This window comes from Podarcis melisellensis, assembly GCF_964234715.1.
Source record: "Podarcis melisellensis genome assembly, chromosome: 15".
NCBI classification, from domain to species: domain Eukaryota; kingdom Metazoa; phylum Chordata; class Lepidosauria; order Squamata; family Lacertidae; genus Podarcis; species Podarcis melisellensis.
Window position 1 is genome coordinate 11,793,583 of NC_138532.1, and position 15,533 is coordinate 11,809,115.

The window sequence follows — 15,533 nt, forward strand, 5'->3', positions numbered from 1 at the left end:
TGTAAGATTAAACATTTGTTTTAGAAGGCAATAGGGCAAGAGGTGAGCTGGTAATTAAGATTCCATGTAAGATATATTATTACTTATATGTCATATATATAGCTCTTTGTCTCCCTTATAAGGGCAAGGAAATGGGTGTATCTTTTGTGGGTGTATCTTTTGTGATTGGTTCTACCAAACAGCCAATAGGAATTCCAACCAGGCTGATTGGACAGAGGCAGCCACAGGAGGAGCAAAGGGGGCTGGATTAAGGGAATATAAGTGCTGGCCAGAATGGCAGGAGGCCAGGCCAGAGCTTGGTAACCATATACCACTGTGCCTCTCATTTATTTGTCTGACAAATAAATTAATATTTTAATTTCTCTATTGCTGCGTTGAATATTTCATTCCAGCTAAGCGTTAACCACAAGCAGAGGTGCTACACTTTAAGATGGGAATGTAGCCGCAACAACCACAGTAGAGAGGATAAAAAGGCAATATACATACACACAGATTCTGCCTTTTATTTTTAACAAAACAACAACAACAACAACCCCATTATCAAAACAAATTTTAAACTACAGACAACTTTGGCTTGGAATTCATCTTCTCTTTAACCGTTGTATCCCAGTTTCCTAGTTTTGATGGCTACACTGAGGAACTTAGCTATATTTTCTCTGAAAATAAAGCCACTAAGTGGATGTACTTAGTGGGCTTAGGAATTGTACTGTGCACTGTGTTGTCATTGCTATGTTGAAGTTATTTTGCACAATTATGTATTGTGTGATGGTGTGATGTCATATTGTGTGGGTGTGTGTATTTATGCTTTGAAGAATGTGTAGAGAAGTTGCTAAGCCATCTTGCTAAGCCAGCTGTCCTTTTTTTGGCCAGAGAAAAGGCGCTTCACAGACTCCCAGACTATATGACAATTTTTAAAATATATTTTTATTAATAAATTTATATATCACCTTCTTCCAAGGAACTCAAGGTGGGGTACACAATTGTGCTCCTCCCCCATTTCATCCTCACAAGAACCCTGTGAGGAAGGTTAGGCTAAGAGTTGGTGACTGGTTCAAGGTGACTGAGCTTCATGGCTGAGTGGGGATTTGAACTCTGGTCTCCCAGGTCATAGTCCAACACCCTAACCACTATGCCACACATCAAAAGGGACAAGTAAATACTTGTGGAGCTCCAACATATTCTTTCTCCTCTACCTCACCCCATTTTGACAGGTGACCAACACAAAGCTTTTGGTAGCGCATGCTTTGAAGAGCGATGCAGGAGCATATGTCTGCATGGCCACCAACCAAGTAGGAGAGCGAGCGAGCAGAGCTGCCTTGGTCTCCATTTTGGGTAAGGAAGGGAACAGGGATTGCTCCTCCCATCTTTCCCCACCAGGGTGAGCTATGCCCTTGGCGGGTGTTCCATCAGGTGGTGAGAATCTCTACACCACAGATAAGTGCCACATTGGGGCTGATTGGCAAAATGTATAGACGAGCTTCACCTAACTGCGCAGAGCACAGAAGTGCTTATGGAGAGAACAAGAACATCGCCCAACCATAACTGTTGAATTATCATGGTATCGGTTTCCCTTGATTTCCACCACCATCAGATATTGAATTTGTGCATCATACTGAAGCTGGCAGGACCAAGGTATTTACTTAGCCAATGGGAAACATATTAAAAAGTCAATTTTTTGGAAGAGGAAGTGATTCTGAAGACATCTGAAGGCAGTCCTGTTTAGGGAAGCGTTTAATGTTTGACAGACTATTGTATTTTAATATTTTGTTGGAAGCCGTCCAGAGTGGCAGGGGAAACGCAGCCAGATGGACAGGGTATAAATAAATTATGATGATGATGATGATGATGAATGAGATGATGTGCAACACTTTCTTTGGGGATGTGGCATCATTTAAGCAGCTGGATCATTTAGCGTATTTAGATCTAGAATATGAACTGAATATGAAAGACCATAATTTGGTGGCAGAACACCTGTCTTGCAAGCAGAAGGTCCTAGGTTCAGTCCCCAGGTATCAGGGACCATGATGAGGAGGGCTGCACTGAGGAGGAATGGTGGGAGCTTCCCCCTCCCCCTGCTCCTGATCAGGATCCTGAATATTCCCAGGAGCAGGAGGACAGTATAGATTTGGAACAGTGGTTTGCAGAGGGACATAGTTCAGAAGGCAAAAGCTGGGAAATACTGGATGGGAAACAGCTAGGAGAAGATGCACTGGGAGAGAGAGAGTTAACAGATTCACTGTCTGTGGAAAGCGTTCATCTGCTCAGCCCAAGTCAAGAAAAGCTGATAAGGTGGCAGCACAGAAATTACAGTGATTACGAGCTCAGCGTACAAGACACAGTAGTGTCGTGGGGGACTAGGGAGGAAGTGAGTGAAACCCTTAATTGGGAGCACCGCCATTGCCAGGACAGGGATTATTTGTTTTCTCGCTGTGATCATTAAAGTTTCTAACTGGTAAGAATACTCCCTTCCTTTCTTCTGGTTATCTGCTGCCAAAAGGGGGTGAGGAGGAAGCTGATTCCCTGACACCTGACACCAGGTAGGACTGGGTATGTCCTATGTCTGAAACTCTGGAGAGTCAGTGTCCACTGGCAGACAATACCGAACTAGATGGACCAATGGTTTGAATTGGTATAAAGGAGCTTCCTATGTTCCTATGAGATCCTTTTTACTGGTTCCATCACCAGGAAGTGTGGCAAAGAGCATTAATATGAAAGCATGGATGGACAGAGAGGTGGGTCATCTTGCTGAAAAGCAGCTATGTCTTTGGATGGCTGGACTCCATGTGCTGTAGCCAGCGCTTGTCCTACTCAGAGTAAAAGGTAAAGGGACCCCTGACCATTAGGTCCAATCCTGACCGACTCTGGGGTTGCGGCGCTCTCTCGCTTTATTGGCCGAGGGAGCCGGTGTACAGCTTCCGGGTCATGTGGCCAGCATGACTAAGCCACTTCTGGCGAACCAGAGCAGTGCACGGAAATGCCATTTACCTTCCCGCCAGAGCGGTACCTATTGATCTACTTGCACTTTGATGTGCTTTCAAACTGCTAGGTTGGCAGGAGCAGGGACCGAGCAACGGGAGCTCACCCCATCAACCGCCGACCTGATCGGCAAGTTTAACCCACAGCGCCATCCGCGTCCCCCTACTCAGAGTAGACCCCTTGAAATTAAGAGACATGGCCGATTTAGACCCATCACTTTCAAGGGGTCTACTCTGAGTAGATGTTGGTGGGCTCTGACCCCATAAATCCCACTCTGCTAGTGAGAGCTTCCATAACCCTAAGGGACTACTCAGTTTGATTAGATTGTCTTCTTCTCCTATCCAAGAAAAGCCAGTATTCACTCGGAGGCCTAATGATGTCGTGGCCAAGCTTGGCAGCACTGTCCTGTTCATGTGTGGAGTCCACGGAGACCCAACGCCCGCCATCCAATGGCACAAGGAAACGGGAGAGCTTCCCTCCGGAAGGTGAGGATACCTGTTAGATTCAGAGGATTTCTCTCGCTGTCACTCTCTGCTTGGCCACGGCATTGCAGCTTGTGAAAGGAAGATCAAATTGTGTGTGTTTTTCATTGATTTTTTAAATTGTAAATTTATTAAAGACAGAAGAAGAAAAAAGAGACAGGGGGAAAAACAACAACAGAAAAGTTTCGCCCCCGAATTTGCAATACAATCAACATCCATCTTAAATTACACTTGCAGATTAATATATGCCATTCAAATGTCAGAATTGGTCTCAAAGTTGGTGTTTATAGGAAGCACAACAAAGGGTTGATGATGCTCCCACTGTAAATTTATTCCTCAGGTTTTGCTTTTAAGTCACCTAGCTATTGCCAGACAGCTCAGAGAACCAAAGGCAGAACTTAAGAAGAGCCTGGCTGCAGGATCAGACCAAAGGCCCATCTAGCACCCTGTTCTCCACAGTGGCCAACCAGATGCCCATGGGAAGCTGGCAAGCAGAAGACAAACACCATAACTCTCTCCCCAGGAACTGGCATTCAAAGGCATTCTGCCTCTGTGATTCCCTCAGCAGCCAACCACCTGTCCCTAGAAAGGCTATAAGCAGAATTAAAAGATCATAGTCCTCTCCCACTGGCGATTCGTATTGAGAGGCATGATGATCCTGGAGCTGTTATGGCTAGTATCCATTGAAGATTGCCTCTCCTTGGTTTCCTCACCTACTGCTATCAGTCCAGGTGGCAAATCCTAAAGATGAGTCCAATGGTAAACTGTGGAAATAGGAGAAGCCAAACTCATTGCTGGATCTAGCTTCTGGGTCAGTTAGCGTTGGACAGATCAGTCTTTCTTTCTTCTGTGTATGGCTATGCAGACTACTTGCCTCTTAGCAGGCTAGTAATTTTTTTTTTAATAATATTTTTTATTAAGGTTTCAACAAATTTTTTATCATAACAAAACAAAACATAGAAAAACGCAACACAAAACATAGAAAACATAAAACACATATAAATTCAATTCTTAATTTCTTATGGCTTACTTTCCCGACTTCCTCATGCCTCCCCTTTCTGTATTCCAATTTCAAATTTATTTTCAGCAAATCCTTCCCTTACTTTTAACTTACTTTTAATATTGCTTATTCTCCTTAAATTAACCATTACCGCTACTAACCACTTAATTTCTAATCCAGCGTCATTTTAACACTCATTAATTTTGCTATATTTCTTTAAATAGTCCTTAAATTTTCTCCAATCTTCCTCCGCCGTTTCTCTTCCCTGGTTTCGGATTCTGCTCGTTATCTCTGCCAAAGCAGGCTAGTAATTTTTTATTGCAAGTTGGTCTTTTAAAAAAGAATCATCATCATCATCATAAGACTAGTAGCTTTTCACAGAATTGGAAGGGTTCACCTCGTCCAACCCCCTGCAATGCAGAAATATGCATCTGCCCCACACAGGGATTGAACCTGCAACCTTGGGGTTATCAGCACCATTTTCTAGCCAACTGAGCTATCCAGGGCCAATCTGCAAGGCTGCTCTAATGTTTTATCTCATCACTTAACATTACCATCAGATCAATACATAGCGTGCCTTGAGCACTTGCAGCCGGACGTGTGAATGACCTTCCCTGGAACATACGGTGCTAAGAGTAGCATGACATCAGACCAGAGTCCTCGGCATTAGCTCTTGGGGGTTCCAGGCATTGTGCTCCTCTGTCCCCAACCCGCAGACAAATAAAGGAAAACATAGACTGGTTCGGATCGAAACAGGCCATAACTTCATTGAATACAGATGAAAGAGGTTTGGCTTGGGCATGGGGCAATCAAAATGCTTCTGTCCAGCCCACTGGAAGTGATTCATAGGTTAATTCAGGTTGGGGGGGTCCTAAGACTTACATCAAATAGGGTGACCCCTGCATAGACCACCGTCTGGGGGAGTGCCTTCGGCCCTGGCCCCCCTGGGCACACAGACATGGCCACTCCCCCTGGATCCCTTTAGTGGGATACCCCAGCGTTTGGAGGGGCAGGCGGAGACTACAGCCTCCCCTCCATCCAAGATTGCCCCAATGCCCAACCAAGTTGTGACGATTGCTATGAAGTAGGCAAAACCACCGGGTTGGAGCCAATTGGCCCAGTGGACAAATTCCTACCTGGCCCCATAAAACAGTGACCATCGTAGCCACAGCAAAGTCCTTAAACATCAGCTTGAATCAAGGGAGGGTGGGTGGCAAACCCGACGAGGGGAAAGCAGGTAGGGTCCCAGGTGAGGGCTGTTTAAATTGCCAGGGAATGGACCTGAGGGAAGCCTTTGTCAGGAGCTCATCCTACACTCAAGTAGGACCCTGGCAGAGACGCACGCCCAACTGGCATGTTCTCTCCCTCCTGGTCTTTCGTTCGGGAGCTTCAAAAGCTTTCTTCTGCCCAAACATCACAGCGACCCATGCCAACTGACGCCAGCACACTTAGGGATCCGCAGAGTTTGCGCATCATGTGTAACAGACCTCAGCAACTCAGCATTTTGGCTAATCTACTTTATTTACATATAAACACACACGGGGCACTGCAACATGGCTCCCTCTCTCTAGCATCAGACAGCAAAGAGAAACAAAACAAAGGACAATAGTCCCACTTCACGGAACACAGTAACACAAACATCCTGATTCCATCACTTCCCACTTTGTGGAGTCACAACATACACCGTCATGTGAAAGACAACAATCCCATGACTACAATCACGGAGCAGGAATTCTAACAGCCTTCCCACCCTGTTGACTCCTCCCCACGTTCCAGCCCGTGTCCTAGCCTGCATCCTCATTTGCCATTCTGGGATGCAGTCTAGGATCTGGCCTCTGATAGGAGACACAGGCTTATACCCATGCCCCCTATCCATATGAGGCTGTGATGATGCTATCCCCTCGTCGGGGCCTTGGAGGAGCCTCTGCCATCTTGCAATGCCACCACACCTAAAAGGGGTGAATGGACTTGTGATGGCTCTTTCACACATGCAGGCCCTATTCCGGACATTGCAGCTGTGTTTAGGGATGAACATGCATTTGCGAAGAAAGCCTTGGTCACTGACTGTGGGTTCCGTACCGCTGCTCCCCACAGGTATGAAGTAAACAAAGAAAACATCCTTCAGATTCAGCACTTGATGATGAACGACGCCGGGAAATATGTCTGTACTGCTCGCAACCAGGTGGGAACCATCTCTGCCAAAGCATCTTTAACTGTGCAGGGTAAGCGGCTCTTATCAATATTTGGCCCTTGGGGCCTTGTCCAGGCCACACCCACTTCCCAAGCCACTCCCCCTGTGACCAGGCATGCTCCTCGAGGGCTTGACCTGGCCAGGATGGACAATGGCTCTGGTTTGCCTGAAGGAAGAATGACTTCACCAGGAAGCTAGCCTGGCTATTCCAAGAATTAGAAGGGGAGGACAGCCAGGCATTTGAAGGGTCTCAGGATACAGCCTTGTCCCCCACCCCCAAGTCATAACATTATGCAGCTGTGAAGAAAGGACAGCACATGAAAACAAAATAGGAGCGTATGCCCACCTCCAGAAAGAAGAGAAAAAGTGAGAGGTGTTGTTGTTTTTTAATTTAACAAATGTTTTCCTACTCCTTTTCTGTGAAATGCACAGAAGAATTGGGGAGGGGTGACAGCTGATGTTAAGCATGTGACAAAATCAGTTAACAAGAACATTTATGTCTTTTGCCAAATCACATTTCTTTCTTAAATCTTGCAGCTCCAAGCTGAGAGCGGGTGTCACAATTTGCTTCGATGTGCATAAAAAACAAGTTGGGAAATAAACCAAATGCCAAAACACACAAACCATGTAATGGTTACTTGGGTGTGAGGCCCTGGGACAAATGCCCCCCCCTTCTCCTGTGATCAGCCCTGTGTGTAGAAACCTCTGGCTTCTGTGTGATAGGAAGGTAGCCTACCATAGCGGGATGAGAATTACACCTGTTGTTTTGCCGCCTTCGCTTTTGGTACTGTTAACTTTTTGTCTCTGGCCACACTTCTTACCTTTGGCTCTATACACCACTGGCGTGAGATCTTCAACAGGTTGCCCACTGTTGGAAGATGTCCATATGTCTGAAAAAGGTTCCTTGCCTTTTTGCTGTAGCCTAACGCGGGTGGCGCAAGGGACGTGGGTGGCGCTGTGGGTTAAACCACAGAGCCTAGGACTTGCCGATCAGAAGGTCGGCAGTTTGAATCCCCGCGACGGGGTGAGCTCCCGTTGCTCGGTCCCTGCTCCTGCCAACCTAGCAGTTCGAAAGCACATCAAAAGTGCAAGTAGATAAATAGGTACCACTCTGGCGGGAAGGTAAACAGCGTTTCCGTGCGCTGCTCTGGTTCACCAGAAGTGGCTTAGTCATGCTGGCCACATGACCCGGAAGCTGTATGCCGGCTCTCTTGGCCAATAAAGCGAGATGAGTGCCGCAACCCCAGAGTTGGCCACGACTGGACCTAATGGTCAGGGGTCCCTTTACCTTTTTTAAGAACAACTAGGAGGGCACCAGGTTGGGGAAGGCCATAGAGGAAAGCCAAAATGATGTATTTTGATAATTGCTGTAGTTGGCATCCCTCTGCCTTGGGAGATTATGGAAGAGTGTACCTTTGAGGGTGAAGTCAAACTGTTGGAAGGTTGCAGCGCCTGCTGTGGATGGAGAGACATGTCTTGTTGCAGCTGGGACAGATGAAGGCATAGGCACTGAGTTGTGACCAACATTGGGTTGGCTTGTGCATGAAGTTGATATGCAACGCCTCCTCCCAACCCGGCCAGCTCAGCCCACTCTCCCACCGCCAGCCACCTTACCTTTGTGAAAGGAACACGCTGCCGTTGCCCTGGCGATCCTCAAATGGACAAGGCAGAGCCAAGCATCTTCATCCTGGTTTGTCCTTTTGAGGATAGCCATGTAATTGGGGGTGGATGGCCCCCTTCTTGAAAATATTGGAGCGTCCCTGGCCCCCACGGCCCTCCATAGATGGCAGCTCTGGGTGAAGGCATCTGGTTGTGTTGCTGCAGATGCACCAAGCAGTTTCTTCTCTCTGAGCTCCTCCCAGCGGTCATTCCTCCTCTGGTCATTGCTATGGATGCACAACCGGACTTTCTGTCTCCAGGCACTGGGGGTCGCCTGCAAGCGATTCCCACAATGGCAGGATTGATGTTGCCAGCCTTCATTTATTGTGAGCTGCGTTGGTCACCATATCCTGTAAGAAAGCAGCACAAACTTAAGCATAAAGCAAAGGAAGGGGTGACTCCAAAAGGACTGATCTTATCACCTCTCAATTTGGGTAAAGTCCAGATTCTCCAAGAATACACCTTTGAGTCTGGGGTTTTTTTTTTTGGCTTTTAGATCCCCTGGACACCGGCCAGAGCAAGCAGGACAGGCCAAAAGATGCACTGAAGGAGCCAATGGAGGCAAAGGTTTACCTGGCAAACGTCACTGCCGTCCCCTCCACGCCAGCAGCCCACCTGCACTGGAAGGTGAATTAGATATGACAAAGGTGTAACAGAGCACACAGATGGGGGCAGCATGCTCTAAACCCTTGGGCCATTTCAGCTGGGCCCACAAGGTGGTTTTTCCAAATCATGCTCACCTCTCAATCAGCTGACGTGACTTCAGCAAGACAGGTTTTGGTTCTGCATTAGGTGTGGATGCCTGTTCCCAGGAGGATTTAACTCAGGATTTAATTCATCAGCTGACAGGTGGGAGTTAAATTCTGTTCAGGGAACAGGCACACACAGCCAAAGGAATCCTGTAAAATGCAGACATCTTTCTCCCACTTCCTGCAGTGGCAGAGGTGGGGATGAAAGGGAGAAAGTAGCTGTAAAATGCAGGTATTTATTGAACACTGCTGTTTTAACCTGTTCATGAATGTTGTTCAAAATCCAAATTTTGAGCTGAATTGAGCTGGCTGTTCAGAGTTGAATTGCAAAAGCTTGCAGAATTTTAATTTAATTTAATTTGGGGTGAAGATTCTGTTTGGCTCTTGTCTACTCCCACTTTGTCCCATAGCTTTTGTGTTTCTCAGGGACCTCATCTATATCTGCAAGAGTCGCTTGACCCGAACAATGCTGTGGTTTCTGCAGATATCACAGTTCTCTCTGATTTAGGGTTGGGAGAGAAATCTACCCACGTTGCATTTTAAGGCAAGCCTGCTTAATTCACATTTTGTGAACCAACAAGTCAGCTGAAATCAGGCAGCCATCCTTCAAAACCCACACACGCCTCCAAATTCTATGACATCATTCTCCAGCCAAAAAGTGTGCATGAAAAGGCACACGATATCGAAGAAAATGACATTACATTGGAGGGAAATGCTTGCAAAAAATGTGTATATTAGTCAAAATTGCATAACTAAATGCATGCATTGTGTGCAGTTTTGTGCAGATGTTTTTAAAGGAAGAAATTGCAAGCTGAAAGAGTTAGGGAAAGTGAATTTAAGGTTGGAAGAATGAGAAATGGAGAAAAGCTTAAACTGGCAAATTTTCTCCATTCCTACTCCGAACCAGAGGTTAACCCAGATTTCCCACCTATTGTCTTGAAGGTTGTCTCCTCTTCCCAGCGCATAGATGGCTATGTGGTATTCTATCGCTCCCTGTTGCCTGTGACCACACACTGGGCTGAATGGCACGTCCAAAGCAACCACCGTACCATCGTCCCAGGGCTTGAGAGAGGCTATAAGTATGAGTTCAAGGTGCAACCATATTCAGGGAAGGTTTATGGCTTGGACAGCAACGTAAGGGATCTCTGGATCCCAGAAGAAGGTAGGACCCTTCAGCACTTCCTCTTTTTGAACACTAAATATCCTGGAACATGGGTGGAGAACCAGTGGCCCTCCATACATTGTTGGACTCCAACTCCCATCAGTCCCAGTCACCACATTCTAATGGCCAGGGACAATGGAGGTTGTAGTTGAGCAGAGATACATCTAGAGCAGGGCTACACCTAACTGTAGTCCTTCAGGGCCTCTAGAGGGTAACAGGTTCCTCATTCCTGCTCTAGCGGCAGTGATGTGGTGTGATCTGTGCCTAGCAGTTTACTTTCCTTAGGCAGTGGGGTGCACGTGAACATAAAGAAATGAGTTATATTGGGCATGTGTGGCCCTCTGTCAGGCACTGGGCAGAGGAGGAATGGTGGAGACCGCCTCCCCAGCCTGACCCTTCCAGAGAAGAAGACAGTTCAGAATTACAACAGGGGTTTGAGGGAGATCACCGCTCAGAGGAAGATGAGGGGGGAAGGTGGGAAATAATGGGAGAGGAGGAAGAAGAAGCACCAGAGGGGCGACAGCTGACAGATGCAGTGTCTTTAGAAAGCATTCCCCAACCCCCAATGCCTTCCAGAACCCGGCGAGCATTGAAAGTAGGAGAGCAAAGAGCTCAAAGGCAGAGGGCACTTCTCAGCACCCAGAGTGATGACGCATGAAGGGAGAGAGGGAGGGGTGGATACTCACTTGGGGAAACATCATTATTCCAAAAGGCTGTATTTCCAAGCCTCTCTCTGTAAATATTGAATAAAAAGCAGTTGGTAAGGACTTTCCCTTGTCCTATTCATTCCTGGCAACCTGTCGGGGGATTTGGATCCTCTGACGACTGACACCCTCTGGATGTGTTAGACTCCAATTGCCCCAGCCAGCATGATCTTGGGTGATATGAATTAGAATCTTAACATTTGGAGGGCCACAGGTTCCCTTGGCCATTGATCCATTTCCTCCATTATTGTCTCACCTGGCTGGACACAGTTCTCTAAGTGCCAGGGACAGGACTTTTTCTAGCTGTGACACCTGAGGCTCCTTTAACTGAAGACTGAACCAACCCAGAACCTTCTGTCTACAAAGCATGTGGCTGAGCTTTGACCTAGCCCTTGGAGGCCAGTAGGATTCTTCTGTGCTCTTGCACCTTTGCAAAACCCAGGCAGCACTGAGCAACAGCATATGAACCCTGCCTTGTTGTCATGAAATGAAATTAAGAGCACACAATTCAAATGTGAATTTCCCCCATCCCACACTCTCTAGTCTTCTGCTGATAGTGCCAGCCCAAGGCTAATTTCACCACCCCTCTTGGAGAACTCTTTGAGATCCACCAGGCATGCAAAGAATTGGGATCCCTCAGTCCTGAACTTCTGATTTTGAGCTGTTGAGTTGTATGGAGGAGGCAGGAGGTGGCAGAGTAGATAATAGCATGTGACTGGAGGCCTGTTGCACCAGTAATTGTTGCTCCTTCTTTTCTTAAAAAATATCTCAGCAACCCTATCCTTTCCTTTCTTCCCAGTGCCTGGTGCTTCCCCTGAAAGCATCAGCATCACCACATTTCAAGATGCGAATGGCACTGTGATCATCCACTGGGAGCCCCCTCCACAAGACTTGCACAATGGTATCATCAAAGGTTACCAGGTAAGGAGGAATGGAAGTGGTGCCATTTGGGTACCACAATATCTGGTTGATGGCGATGGAATAAAGGAATCTGGAGGGAGGACGATTAAGTGGTATTCCACCAAGGTCTGGTGGAACACAGCATTTCATGGGAAAGGATCAAACTAAAACTGTAGTTGCAAAGCTTCAGTGTTATCCAGCTGTTGTCCTTGGGGAAACTAGAGATGTGCTTGAGTGGCATGCAGTTACGTTTCTTTATGTTTCCTGAAATAATTTCAGGCATGAGGAATCTTTGGCCCTCCAGGTGTTGCTGAACTACAGCTCCCATCAGCCCTAAGAAGCATGGTCAATGGACAGGGATGGTGGGAGATGAAGTTCAGCAGCATCTGAAGGGCCAGAGGTTACCCACACCTCATCTGGTTCTTACTTTGCAATTTCAAGGCTCGTTTTCTCTTTTGCCTGCTGTCATGCTCCTTGTACATTATACGTGTACAGCAGGTGCGCTGACTCTGAACTTACGTTCCATGGCAGGGTAGGGAATCTCAAGCCTGGGGGTCAAATGTGGCCCTCCTGACATCTTTACCTGGCCCTCAGAATTCTCAGCAGGCCGCACCCCTCACTGGTACTGCTTCACCCCTCAAGTGTCTTTACTTGGCTAGAATGTGTCCTTGAAGTTTCCTCCTTGCTTGTCTGTCTGGAGGCAAGGGAGGGGCGTGTGTGTTTGTAGAAACTAGCCTACTTTACAGAGATAAAACTTTACATTCCTTGCCCTGCCCACTTTTTCCTACACTGGGATCTTCACTGGCTGCCTTTAAGTTTCCGAGCACAATTCAAAGTGCTTGCCTTCCAATCCTCGCCTTCCCCCCATTCTTAAACCCTGCCCTTCTTCCATGACCAAGTCCTTCGCCATACAGTACTTTCTAACTAAGGTACAGACACACAGTATACTCTTTAGCTAGAAAGTATGGAGAAGGACTCAGTTGGAAAAACGCTTCCCTGCTTAGAAAATGTGTCTGCACAGGCATGGCTGAGCTGTGAGGCTGTGCCACCAACCCGTCCCTTTTACCCCTGTGGGTCAGAAATCATTTCAGGGGAACTGGAATTTATCCTCTTTCTAATCTGGGGATTTAAAAACAGAAGGTGGGGTTGTGAGTTTCTGTATAGTATACAGTCCTCTTCAGAGCTAGATCTGTTTATACTGAAACTCCCTGGATTCTCCAGCAGCCTGCCTCATCTCTTGTCTCAGTTCAAAGTGTTGGTGCTGACCTTTCAAGCCCTAAATGGCATCAGCCCTGTATACCTGAAGGAGTGTCTCCACCCACATTGTTCAGCCCGGACACTGAGGTCCAGCTCCGAGGGCCTTCCGGCGGTTCCCTCACTACGAGAAGTGAAGCTACAGGGAATCAGGCAGAGGGCCTTCTCAGCAGTGGCACCCTCCCTGTGGAATGCCCTCCCATCAGCTGTCAAGGAGATAGATAAATAACAATACAACTTTTAGAAGACACCTGAAGGCAGCCCTGTGTTGGGAAGTTTTTAATGTTTGATTTTTTGTTATGTTTTTATATTTTGCTGGAAGCTGCCCAGAGTGGCTGGGGCAACCTAGACAGATGAGTCTGGATATAAATAATAAAATCAATCAATCAATCAATTCCTCCGGCTTCACACACTACTGGCATGTACTCCCCCCCCCCCCGGAAATGCAGCCCACAGACTGAAAAAAACAAAACTTAGCCTTAGCCACCCCCTGTTATTTGGGTTCTTTCCCCAACATTGCATATATCTCTTACAGCTTTGCTAGATGTGTGACTCTGCGCAGGATATATTTGGTTCCTCTCATGTGTGCTTCTGTTCTGCAGAAATTGCTGTCTTGTGCCGCTCTGTGTGAGACAGGCTGACGTTTTTCTTCTCTCGCCTTGTGTTTGCAGGTCTGGTTCCTGGGCAATGAAACTCACTCAGGCTCTAACAGAACAGTGGATGCAGAAACACACAGCCTAGAAGTGACCGGCCTGGCTAATGGGCAAAAATACTGCGTCCAGGTAGCAGCAGTCAATGGAGCTGGAATTGGAGTGCCCAGTAATCCTGTTTGCAGTGCTGTAGGTCAGAGGTGCTATTTTGTAGCTGATCTCTTAGTACAAGGGTGGGGACACCTGTGGCAATCTAGATGATGTTGGACTACAACTCCCATCATTCCTGACCATTTACTATGCTGGCTCCGGTAGATGGGACTTGTAGCAGTGCCAGTGATAACCACCAAAAGAGGGTGCCTTTAAAAGAGGATGGTGCCAATTCATGGATGAGAGCCCAAAAATATGGCTCAGAAGCTTTACTTATATTAGTAAAGTAAAACACTTTTATATGGGTTCTAACACTGTGACCCACCAGATGGCGCTGTGGAGTCCCGTCTTTTGTCAACATTTCCCTTTATGAAATTTACAAAGTGTTTAACTGAAACGCTTCTTTGATGTGCCTAAATCCAGCCTTACAGAACTTCAAAACAACTTAGAACAAATAAATTTACATCCACTTAGTTGCATAATTTCGTACACTGATCACAACATAAGGCATAATATCTTAGATTATAAATATCTTGCAGTCTGAGCTAAAAACCAAAGCTCTGTCTCTTATCCATTGCAGCTCCATTAGCCTCAGGCTGTTTTCCTGGAGTCAGAGATTCACACAACTGCAATACCACCTCTCCCCATATGAACCTACTCGGACCCTGAAATCATCCTCTGAGGCCTTTCTTCATGTGCCTCCTCCATGAGAGGTCCGGAGGCTGGAAACATGAGAACAGGCATTTTCTGCAGTGGCTCCCTGTTTGTGGAACACTCTTCCCAGGGAGGCTCACCTGGTGTCTTCATTATACACCAGGCATAGGCAAACTCTGGCCCTCCGAATGTTTTGAGACTACAGTTCCCACCATCCCTGACCACTGGTGCTTTTAGCTAGGGATGATGGGAATTGTAGTTCCAAAACATCTGGAGGGCCAGAGTTTGGCTATGCATGTTATACACCTTTAGGTGCCAGGCAAAAACATTCCATTTAACCAGGCCTTTGGACGATTAACATCTGATGCCCTTTTAAATGGACTGTGAAAGGAGGGATTATTGGCTTGTCTTTGATTATTATTATTATTATTATTATTATTATTAATAATAATAATAATAATGTGTTTTTATTTTGCAATTCTATGTTGTGAACCGCCCTGAGATCTGCAGGTATAGGGCAGTATACAAACAACAACAATAAAGAGAGCATCTCACCCAAGTTGAATGCCTCCAGATTAACATATGCATAGACCTGTACTACAGTCCTTCTCATGTGATTCTGAGCTAAACACCTTGTGACTGAGCCAGCAGAGATACAGCCCCACTTAATGATTGACCTGTTATCAGCTTCAGTGGAAATTTCCAGCCATTCTTCACAGTACAATCCAGGCACATTATAGATTTGTTTCCCATTTCAATGTACATTAAAACAATGATACTTAACAGGGCTGTAGCTTCCTCCTCCTTAGTCTCAGTGAAGTCGTTGTAGGGAGGAGGATGGGGAGCAAAAGTGGGATGAGTTGGCTCTGCCTGTCATTGGCTCCGGCTCCACCTGCTGTTGGTCCTCTTCCCCTCCAGCTGCCATGGGCATCCAGCATCACTGCAGCATGTGCCCTGCCACTCACCTGTAACTGCGCCTCCCACTGAAGATATTGTCCATGT

General features: G+C 46.7%; 1 protein-coding gene across 4 annotated transcripts in view; it reads left to right on the top strand.

Annotated features, from left to right (window-relative positions):
* The window catches only part of ROBO4 (roundabout guidance receptor 4), a 119,688-nt gene that overhangs the window by 39,770 nt on the left and 64,385 nt on the right, over positions 1-15,533 (top strand). For all 4 annotated transcript variants that reach the window (XM_081890859.1, XM_081890857.1, XM_081890856.1 and 1 more), the window contains exons 4-10: positions 1,212-1,332; positions 3,323-3,461; positions 6,553-6,680; positions 8,805-8,935; positions 10,000-10,219; positions 11,723-11,844; positions 13,749-13,920. In XM_081890859.1, coding sequence (XP_081746985.1) covers positions 1,212-1,332; positions 3,323-3,461; positions 6,553-6,680; positions 8,805-8,935; positions 10,000-10,219; positions 11,723-11,844; positions 13,749-13,920 — 1,033 coding nt within the window. The remainder of the gene's footprint in view (positions 1-1,211; positions 1,333-3,322; positions 3,462-6,552; positions 6,681-8,804; positions 8,936-9,999; positions 10,220-11,722; positions 11,845-13,748; positions 13,921-15,533) is intronic.